Raw genomic sequence first — 10,405 nt, forward strand, 5'->3', positions numbered from 1 at the left:
TCTAATAGGTGCCTCCCCAGCAGGTCCCCACAATCCTGGGCCGCTACGTCACAGGATCACAGCCCCAACTCAGAGGTCCTTGGCCCTCATCTCACAGTGGGGGCCACTTCAGGGTGGACAGTGATAAAGAGGCATTGGGTAACTACCTTGGAATGGTGGTAAAGCTCAAGATCCTGCTGGGCCTCACAAACGGACAGTTGTACTTTGCCCAGTGAATATCTGGGTGACTGCAGGAGCCCCAGGCAGGCCCTGAGCTGCCACCCAGCACCGAACTATCGCCCCCATCTCAGGAATCAGGTGAAGCCCAGGACCCCACAAGCAACCTTCCTACTGTCCCAGGGAAGCAAGAGTACAGTTCTAAACATACGAGTTAACTCTGGTATCCCTACAAGGTGGGTTCTGGAATTAGGTTCATTTTACAGATGGGGATGAAGCAAGGTAAAGGGTGCTTGCAGGGTCCCACAACTACCACGTGGCAGGTTGGGGATTCTGCCCCAGGCCTCTTCGTTAATGCTGCCACCCGCCCCTGCCCTGGGGGGAGGGATTGCAGCAGGCTGCCGGGTGCCTCAGTGTGCGAGCCCGAGGGGCCGCAGGGCAGGAAGCACCTGGTCTGGAGCGGATGCATGAGGCGCCTGGTTCCGGTCCGGCTTCCGCCACCGGGGCCCGGGCGGGAACTGGGCCAGAGACACCAGGCGGCGAGGTGGCGGCGGCGGGGGCGCGAGTCCATAAGCGGGCGCGGGGTCTAGAACATCAGCCTGCGCGCGTGCCTGCGTCCAGGGGGCGCGCCCACGCTGGGAGGGTGGGAGGAAGGGGAAGGGGGTAAAGGTCCCTGCGGGCGTGAGCGCACGGCTGCCGCCCCGTGGCCACCTCGGGGACGGCAGGCGCCAGAAAATGGGTGGCTAGGCACCTTGCAGGAAGACGATCAGCTCCCCATCTCCTCACTACAGAGAACACTCCAGTCAGAAACAATGACAACACCTCATTCAGGCAGGGACAAACACAGCCCAGATGCACAGAGCTCCCCAAGGGAGTTAAAACAGATGGACAGAGGAACAGACTCCAGACAAGCAGCTGAAGAGATGGACAGAGCCCCTCCAGCAGATGGACAGACACACCACAGGCAGCCTCCCCATTCAGACAAATGACAGTCAGGGGAAAGTGAAAAGTCTTTATTGGCTCAGTCTTCGCCTGGACCAGCAGCAGCCCCAGGCCCAAGGGGGTTCTGGTTGGGGGCCTCTGGACAGTCAGTGGGGGTGGCTTCAGCAGTGGCCTTGGGTGTCAGGGGGCTATGCGAGTAGCAGCACTGGTCCCCCCGCTGACAGGTGCCCTGGTGGGAGTATGATGGGTGTAAATAAACCCTGGCCCGGACCTCAGCAGCCTCTGCTAGGTTCCTTCCCTGGATGGGGAGCTCACTCCCACACACTTGCCTGGCCCCAGTTCTCCCAGCCCTGCCTGCCTATTGGCCCAGCCCTGTTGCTGGGAGGCAAACCCATGTGTGCTTCAGTGGGGGCTGGGGGGCACCTCACCTCCTTGAACCTCTTGCAGGGAAATGTCTTGAGCTGGGCAGCCCGCTGGGCCAGGTCCTCATCCGGCTCCTTTCGCTTATTTTGGAGCAGCTTGCGTCTCTCTTCCATAGCTTCGCCTGCTGCCTTGCCTCTGTGTAGGGAGATGGGTAGCGGGGGCTCCATCTGGCCTCTGTGCCCACTCCCCCCAGCCAAGCCCCACCCCCCCAGGCAAGCCCCACCGCCATCCCACTCTCACTCACTGTGGCCGGGCACGGGGCCGGGGACCCCAGTTGGCCTCGGGGTTGGCCTGGAAGCGCTTGAGTCCTCGCTGGCGGGAGCTGGGGTTGGCATCGTCCCGGATGGTGAAGTTGGCCTGCAGCCTAGGGAAATGAGGGTGGGGGCTGAAGGGCATCTGCCAGGCAGGCGGGCACACACTGCCCAGGCCGCCTGCCCACCTCAGTGCAGCTCGATGTGCTTTGGGAAAACTGTGTCTGCAGACGTCAGGTTTCTATCGTTCATTTAATAAACATTTATCAAGTGCCTACAGTGTGCCTAAAATCTGCTGCCAGTAAAGCTGACATTCTAATGCACAAGACAGGCAAGCAATGGGGCAAATCAGAAATCAGCAAATTATAACGTGTGAGGGCATGAGATTAAGAGTTTTGGGGAAAAGAGAGCACGGTAGAGGGAATGGGGAGTCTGGGAAGGAGTGCAGCAAGGACACCGGAAGAAGGTTCAGGAAGAGCCATGAGGGGACCTGAGGAGGGCTGTGCCTGGTGAGTTTGGGTGAGGAGGCCAGTGTGGAGTTGGGGGGGTGGACGAATGAGGACAGGGAGGTGAGGGGGAGATGGTGCAGGGCCTGCAGATAGAACTGTTTCTAGTGAGTCAGGTGGGAGCCATGGAGGGTTCTGAGCAGAGGAGGGACGGGATCTGACTTGTGCTCACAGGTGCCCTCTGGCCGCTGCGGGGGGGAAGAGAATGTGGGGGGAGGAGAGCTGGGGGACCAGGGTGAAGGCCACTGCACTGGTCCAGGTGAGCAGTACTGGGGCCAGAATAGAGTGAGGGCAGAAGGGGAGGGAGACAAGTGGATGGATTCTGGATCTCACTTGAAGAATGAGCATGTGTCTGTGAGGAGAAGGGTCTGTGTCGTCTACTTCCTGTGCCTGTGGGCAGCCGTATCCGTGCCATGCCCCTACCTGGGCTCCACACTGAGAATGCGGAATGCCGGACTGGTCTCCGACAGGCGCTCCCGTTTCACCGGACACTCCTTCTCCTGGGAGGCAAAGGTCAGAGGTCAGAGGATGCTGGCACTGACCATCCCCTGCCTTCCCAATTCCATCTGGTCAGGCCTGGCCTCACCCAGCAGCGCATGATGTCCCAGAGGGCCGAGGAGGGGGCGTCCGTCTTCACGGCATTCTTACAGGCGTGGGAGAGGGAGACCCGGAAGCCAGCATGGAGGAGGGCAGACCTGGGGACCGGGAGGGATTGTGAGGGGGAGGGGAAGGCTGGACCCCAAAGTCAGTGCTGACCTGTGTGTGAGTGTGACCCTTGTTTCACAGACTGGCATGGCTGCATGCCTCCTGGTGACTACATTGCCTGCATAATGCCAGCCACCTTAACGGTAAGACTATCCCCCTGGCCAGGGCTCATGGCTTCTAAGAGCTGTTCTAAGCTCTTATGCATGAGAAGCCCTAGACCTGGGTTATGTTGGATCTCCATTTTATAGGGGACTCCAGTCCAAGAGGGACCCGACTTGCCCAAGGGCACCCAGGGGTCAGGCACAGGCTCCACCCCGGGCCCGGCCTCACCTCAGCTGCAGGAGCCTGGGCGTGCTGCAGTGGATGGTGCTGCTCAGCTGGTCCAGCGTGTAGTAGAGAGGTACATCCAGGAGCTCCTGCGAGAGAGGACGGGATGGGTGTGGGGCGGACCGAGGAAGGATGGCTGGGCACCAGCGGAGCCTCCTCCCCGTCATGGCGCGGTCCCCACCTCAGCGACGACACTCAGGACGCCACGGATCCGCTCAGCGGTGTGGAAGCGGCCAGGGTTGGCACTCACAGCCTCTAGGACACGGCCCACGAAGTCTAGGTCGTGGAGGGGCTCTGCCCACATGGGGCCACCAAGCTGTGGACACACAGGGACCAGATAAGCAGGGATCAGGCCAGCCAGAACCCCCGCCTTCCCCTGGCCTTTGCCCCCGCACCCCTGCCCAGCCCCACCTGGTGTCGCTGCCCACAGTGCTCACACTCTGGGGCCACAGGGGGACCGCAGGCTGCAGAGAACTTGACCCTGCACAGAGAGGGGTGAGGTTGGGGGTGGTGACCCTGGCTGGGATGCCCCCTTCACCTTCCTCCCCATCTCACCCTTGCTCACCGGCCACCAGAGGCTCCTGATGCTTTGCCAAGGCGCTGGAGGTGGAACGCCCCGCAGCCCACACACTGGAACACCAGCGCCTGCTTGCTGTGGGAGCCAAGGGTGGCCACCAATTCCTAGAATTGCCACCATACCCCCACTCTTCCCTCAGGCTGACTGGGTCCCCTTTGGGCTCCCCAGGGCAGCCTTCCCTCCCCCCGCCCCGGGAAAGGCCCCGTTACCTTCCTTACCCATCACCCTTCCCTGCCCCAGGCTAACCTGGCCGAGGCCTTGACCTTGGCCTGGCCGGTGAAGACACGAACAAAAACGCGCACGTAGAAGTCAGCGCTGATGCTGAGCAGCGGCACCACAAAGCGCTGGTAGCAGTTGGCGTGGAGGTCCAGGCTGTGCAGGACAATCCTCAGGGCCTGGCGTGGGGGATGGGTGCCAGCCATCAGTCCTGCCCCCGCTGCCACCTCCCCTACAGGGAGCCACACAAGGTGCTCGCAAGTACAGGGTCAGGGCCGACTCCCTGGGTCCTCATCCCAGCCCTGAGTGACCCTTGGCAAGTGAGAGCCTCAGTTCCCTCATCCATGAAATCACACAAGTCTGTCTTTTTTTTTTTTTTTTTTTTTGTGGTACGTGGGCCTCTCACTGTTGTGGCCTCTCCCGTTGCGGAGCATAGGCTCCGGACGTGCAGGCCCAGCGGCCATGGCTCACGGGCCCAGCCGCTCCGCGGCATGTGGGATCCTCTCGGACCGGGGCATGAACCCGTGTCCCCTGCATCGGCAGGTGGACTCTCAACCACTGCGCCACCAGGGAAGCCCCCCAGTCTGTCTCTTTAAGGCCCTGGCACTAAATGATTAAGGAAGGGACTTCCCTGGCGGTCCAGTGGTTAAGACTCCATGCTCCCAGTGTGGTGGGCATGGGTTCCATCCCTGGTGAGGGAACTAAGATCCCACATGCCGTGCAGCACGGCCCTCCCCACCAAAAATAAGGAAAGCACAGGCCCAGTAAACCAAACCTCTTCCAACTAGCATTCTCAGCATGCCCCATGCTGTGTGATGTGGCACAAGGACCTGCATTCCTCTGGGCAGGATACTGGGTGCTGCGAACTACTGGGGCCTTCTCCTTGCCAGAGGCTGCAGTGAGACTCTGACACGGGAAAGGAGGCAGCATTTTCCAGACCGACCTGACAACTGGGTTCCTTAAGGAACAAGGACAAGATCCCTCCTTTCCCAGCCCCTCAGCATAGCCAACCCTACCTTCTTGGATCCCCATAGCAACCTGGTGGGGTCTGGGTCATCATCATACCCATTTCACAGATGCAAAACCAGAGGCCCAGAAAAGGTGAAGTCACTTGCCCAAAGCCACCAGCAAAACTAGGACCTGAACACAGAACCAAATGCAAACCTGGAAAAACTGCCTTTAAAAAATAATTCTGTGGGCTTCCCTGGTAGCGCAGTGGTTGAGAGTGCGCCTGCCAATGCAGGGGACACGGGTTCGTGCCCGGGTCCGGGAAGATCCCACATGCCGCGGAGCGGCTGGACCCGTGAGCCATGGCCACTGAGCCTGCGCGTCCGGAGCCTGTGCTCCACAGCGGGAGATGCCACGACAGTGAGAGGCCCGCGTACTACAAAAAAAATAAATAAATAAAATAAATAATAATAATTTTATGGACAATCCTGACGGCACAGTGGTTAAGAATCTGCCTGCCAATGCAGGGGGCAAGAGTTTGATCCCTGGTCCAGGAGGATCCCACATGCTGCGGAGCAACTAAGCCCGTGCACCACAACTACTGAGCCTGCACTCTAGAGCCCGCGTGCCACAACTACTGAGCCCACACGCTGCAACTACTGAAGCCTACATACTCTAGGGCCTGCGTGCTGCAACTACTGAGCCCGTGTGCTGCAACTACTGAAGCCCACGCGCCTAGAGCCCGTGCTTGGCAACAAGAGAAGGCACCGCGATGAGAAGCCGCGCACAACGAAGAGTAGCCCCGGGTCGCCGCAACTAGAGAAAGCCCGCGCGCAGCAATGAAGACCCAAAGCAGCCAATAAATAAATAAATAAGAAGCATAAAATTAAAGATAATAATAATAATAATAATTTTGTGGGAGTTCCCTGGTGGTCTAGTGGTTAGGATTCCAGGCTTTCACTGCTATGGCCTGGATTTAATCCCAGGTCAGGCAACTGAGATCCTATAGGTCATGCAGTGTGGCAAAAAAAAAAAAAAAAGAAAGAAAGAAAAGAAAATTGCAAAGTTGTTGAAGTAGAGAATACTAGAAAGAATAATGTAATCACCCACTCTTATCCTGGGCAAAACTACTGCCCCACCCCACCGCCAAAGGACCATATTTGGCAGCCATGCTCTCAGGAACTATGCGGGTTAAAGAACGCGCTTGTTGGGACTTCCCTGGTGGCGCAGTGGCTGAGACTCTGTGCTCCCAATGCAGGAAGCCCGGGGTCGAGCCCTGGTCAGGGAACTAGATCCCACATGCGTGCCGCAACTCAGAGTTCGCATGCCACAACTAAGGAGCCCGCCTGCTGCAACTAAGACCCAGCAAAACCAAAAAAATAAATAAATAGATAAATATTTTTTAAAAAACAAAGAACGTGCTTGTCATCGAAATCCTGGGATGGATCTGGCCAAGCAGGTCTGGGGGTGGGAGGAGAGTTGGGAGGTCCCTCACCATCTCGTGGCAGGCCCGGCTCTTGAGGGCCATGGCCCCATACTTGCTGTAGCATGTCTCCCCACTGTTCCCCGCCAGCACTGCCATGTCTGTGCAGGTCACACACAGCAGCCCTGTGGGGAGGGACCCGGCAGTGAGGACCCTCCAACACCCCAAGCCCTGTTCAGTACATAACCCCCCCAACCCATCCCCACCCCGCCCCTGCATCAGGCTGGCCTCACCTCCTTCACTCACAGCCTGCACAGCTGCATCCAGGAAGGGGGCGGGGCTGCCATAGGGGTCCAGGTCAATGACATCAAACCGCTCCGACGCCTTCTGATGCTGGTACATCAGCATCCTAGGAGCGAGAGGGCCAGGTCCTCAGCCCCCTGCACCAGGGACCCGTGCTGTTCCCTACACATGTTCACTCATACAATGCGATGGTTTTGGCCTGGACTTGGGGGCCAGCTGTGCAGCTTCAGATCCTGGCTTATCCATCTGCTAGCTATATTAACTTTTCCTCCTTGGGTCTGTCTACCTATCTAACAGCGGCAATAATAATAGGGAATTCCCTGGCGGTCCAGTGGTTAGGACTCCGTGCTTTCACTGCCGAGGGCCTGTGTTCAATCCCTGGTCGGGGAACTAAGATCCCATAAGCCATGCAGCACGGCCAAAAAAAAAAAACAAAACAGAAAAACAAGATGGCAATAATAATAGCCAATACTGATGTAGCACATATTTACCCAACACTGTTTCAAGCGGTTTACAAATGTATTAACTCATTTAGTCACACAATCTTCAACAGATTTGAAACTATTGTTGTTCTTTGCAGGTGAGAAAATGCAAATGCAAATGCTCCTGACCATGTAATTTATAACTGCAACACTTCCTTTGTCCATCCCTTGTACCCTGTTATTTCACCCCTGCCTCCAGCACTTCTCACCTCTAGTTTACTACACAGTTTATTTATTTGTCATAATTATTGGTTATCATCTGTGTTTCTATTAGATTCTTTTTTTAAAAAAAAAGATTTCTTTACTATTTATTTATTTATTTTTATTTATTTATTTTGGGCTGCATCGGGTCTTTGTTGTGGCACGCGGGCTCTTCGTTGTGGTGCGTGGGCTTCTCTCTAGTTGTGGCGTGAGTGTTTTCTCTCCTCAATTGTGGCACGCAGGTCGCAGAGCGTGTGGGCTCTGTAGTTTGTGGCACGCGGGCTGTAGTTGAGGCGCGCAAGCTCAGTAGTTGTGGTGCACGGCCTTAGTTGCCCCGCGGCAATGTGGGATCTTTGTTCCCTGACCAGGGATCGAACCCACGTCCCCTGCATTGTAAGGTGGATTCTTTGTCACTGGACCACCAGGGAAGTCCTCCTATTAGATTCTAATATGGTCAAGAAAGCAAATATTTTTAATTCATTTATTTTCTGTAAAGGGTCAGGTAGTAAGTATTTTAGGCTTTTGGGGAGACATATGGTCCCTATCACATATTCTTCTTTTTCTAAACCTTTAAAAATGTGAAAAACATTCTTAGATGGCAGGCCATAAGAAAACAGGCTGTGGGCCTCGCAGGCTGTAGTTTGCTGAGCCCTGCATTATGAACTCCACAAGGTCAGGGATTTTGTCTGTATTGTTTACCGATGCAGTCCTGACAGGAAGAATGGTCCCTGGGGACTTCCCTAGTGGTGCGGTGGTTAAGAATCTGCCTGCCAATGCAGGGGACATGGGTTCGAGCCCTGGTCCAGAAATATCCCACATGCTGCGGAGCAACCAAGCCTGTGTGCCACAACTACTAAGCCTGTGCTCTAGAGCCCTCGAGCCACAACTACTAAGCCCACGTGACACAACTACTGAAGCCTGCATGCCTAGAACTCATGCTCCACAACAAAAGAAGCCACCGCAATGAGAAGCCCGTGACCCATGAAAAGAGTAGCCCCCGCTCACCGCAACTAGATAAAGTCCACGTGCAGCAACGAAGACCCAACGCAGCCAAAAATAAATTAATTAATTTATTTAAAAAAAAATAAAGAATGGTGCCTGGCACTGGATATACACTGGTTCACTTGATTGAATAAAAGTACAAGAAGTTGAGTCTAAAATGGAGACCATAATGGTACTTATTTCCACCTCCGAGCACAAGCCACACAGCTATAATCAGTAACCCCTATAAAATACAGCAACCCCTATAAAACTACTGTCCTTGTTTTATAGACAAGGAAACTAGGGGCTCTAAGAGGCTGAGGCCACTCTCCCAAGGTCACAGAGCAAGGCTATGACACAGCCAGGATTTGACCCCAGGGACCTTTGTTCCAGAAAGCACCTTCCAGCAGCTAGCCTCTACCGCCCAGCACCTACCGGGCATCTGCCTGGCTGGGCTGTACAAGGTGGGCCACATCGTTGAGCTGCACATTACGGTGTATGAGATCCACGGCTCGGGCAGAGGCATCATTGGCAACCACGGATCGGAGCCCAGGCACCTCTAGCGCAAAGCGAATGGAACGTAGGCCGGAGGCTGCCAGGCCTTCCAGCACTCGCAGGCCTTCCTGTTGGAGTAAGCAGGGAGCCCCACTCACATCCATGCCTCCATCCTCTGCTGGGCGCCAAGGAGCCCCCCCTCCCAGTTTCTATCGCTCTCCCCCTCCAGGAGCCTTCCTTCTTTTACCACCCACTGGACTCCAGGGCTGCTACCTCCTATGTTCAGGCCCCACCTCGCAGACATCCCGCACGGCAGCTGTTCGAGGTTGGTCTCCCGGGGCCAGGTTTGCACCCTCTTTCAGTTCAGCCTTGTCCTCCTCTTGCTCCGACAAGTCCACGACCACCTTTTGCACATCCTTCTCACCTGGCACCTTGACTGCAACCATCCAGAAGCACAAGTTAGGGGATATCAAAGAGCCATCTGAGAAACCTCCCCCTACTCTTCAGAATACAGAAGATTCAGGGAAGAAAATCTTCCCCAAAGTCCCTGGAGAAAGGCAGAGATGCAGAGCCCAGGGCCTGCTATACGGCTGGAGTCTTTCTGGAAGGTAAGGGAGAGAAGGGGCGGGGCAACGAGAGAGCTCTGCGTGACACCCCAGCCCACCAGGAGCCTGGACCTCTACTCACTCTGGATTCCTTTGGCCCCAAGCTGAATGCGAGCAAACTCGGTAATCACAGCACATCTGCGGGAGACGGAGAGTCAGCTCACACCCCTTCATCCTCATAGACCCACTGCCCTCTGCCAAGCTGACCCCGGACCCTGCTCACGTCAGGTCCCGGTTGAACTCCTGCACTGGGTTGTAGAAAACTTCGTTTGCGCTGGGGAAGACGATCTTGGCGGCCCCCTCAGTGACCGTCGTCTCCTGAACCTCAGGTGGGCGCTCTTCTCCGCAGGGCTCGGTGCCATTCTCCATCGCCGCTGGATTTGGCGGCCCTTGGGGCTGCCCCTCCATAAACCGGGCTCTAGAGAAGCTGCGGGCGGAGCGGAGAGTCAGGCTTAGCCACAGAACGATCCTCGCACGGGACATCCGCGGGCGCCTCTGCCCGCCAAGCCTAGTTCGGAGGGCGGGGGAGAGAATAGCCAAAGCATCAGAGAGCTGCTTTCCTGGCCGGATGGCCTACACAAGTGTAAATTAGGGACTAAGGAAACCCTGTGACCTCAGTAAATTGACACCACCCCCCGTCTTTAGAGGACTGTCCCTGAGAAGCCGGAAGCCCTCGAGCGGGCCCACCCATGGTCCGGATTCCTCCCCGCGTCGCCCAGGCCCCCCTCACCTTCTCTTGCGGCACCGAAAACCAAATTGGTCTCGGTGCACGTTTCCCCAGATTAGGACCTGGGCGCCGCCATGTTGGCACAGTGGGAGGGCAGATCATGTGACAGAATTTAGTCAATCATTGATGCTACCTAT

The 10,405-nt window shown here is 56.4% G+C and overlaps 2 protein-coding genes across 3 annotated transcripts in view; one reads left to right on the plus strand and one right to left on the minus strand.

Annotated features, from left to right (window-relative positions):
- Positions 1-10,405, plus strand: part of GCDH (glutaryl-CoA dehydrogenase) — a 415,847-nt gene that overhangs the window by 180,597 nt on the left and 224,845 nt on the right. The gene's annotated exons all lie outside the window — the stretch shown is intronic.
- Positions 1,155-10,362, minus strand: TRMT1 (tRNA methyltransferase 1). Of its 2 annotated transcripts, XM_081234023.1 has the most exons (17): positions 10,272-10,362; positions 9,765-10,049; positions 9,624-9,679; positions 9,230-9,372; positions 8,877-9,064; positions 6,768-6,883; positions 6,547-6,659; positions 4,134-4,282; positions 3,876-3,962; positions 3,722-3,791; positions 3,492-3,626; positions 3,314-3,399; positions 2,865-2,973; positions 2,702-2,778; positions 1,766-1,885; positions 1,527-1,656; positions 1,155-1,327 (listed from the first exon to the last, which is right to left on the minus strand). In XM_081234023.1, exons 2-17 carry the CDS (start codon positions 10,022-10,024, stop codon positions 1,178-1,180), a joined length of 1,989 nt encoding a protein of 662 aa, XP_081090149.1. In that variant the 5' UTR covers positions 10,025-10,049; positions 10,272-10,362; the 3' UTR covers positions 1,155-1,177. The 2 variants fall into 2 exon arrangements, with proteins under 2 accessions (XP_081090149.1, XP_081090150.1); XM_081234024.1 differs by lacking the exon at positions 3,876-3,962.

Source organism: Mesoplodon bidens (genome assembly GCF_964165515.1).
Source record: "Mesoplodon bidens genome assembly, chromosome: 4".
In the NCBI taxonomy this organism is placed as follows: domain Eukaryota; kingdom Metazoa; phylum Chordata; class Mammalia; order Artiodactyla; family Ziphiidae; genus Mesoplodon; species Mesoplodon bidens.

Excerpts from the sequence above, each read along its gene's own strand:
- TRMT1 (XM_081234023.1), bottom strand. The coding sequence starts at position 10,024 with ATGTCCCGTGCGAGGATCGTTCTGTGGCTAAGCCTGACTCTCCGCTCC. Across the intron at positions 3,963-4,133 it reads AAGGTCAAGGCCTCGGCCAG|CAAGCAGGCGCTGGTGTTCC; the intron begins GTTAGCCTGGGG and ends TGGCTCCCACAG. Across the intron at positions 1,657-1,765 it reads CGGCCCCGTGCCCGGCCACA|AGGCAAGGCAGCAGGCGAAG; the intron begins GTGAGTGAGAGT and ends CTCCCTACACAG.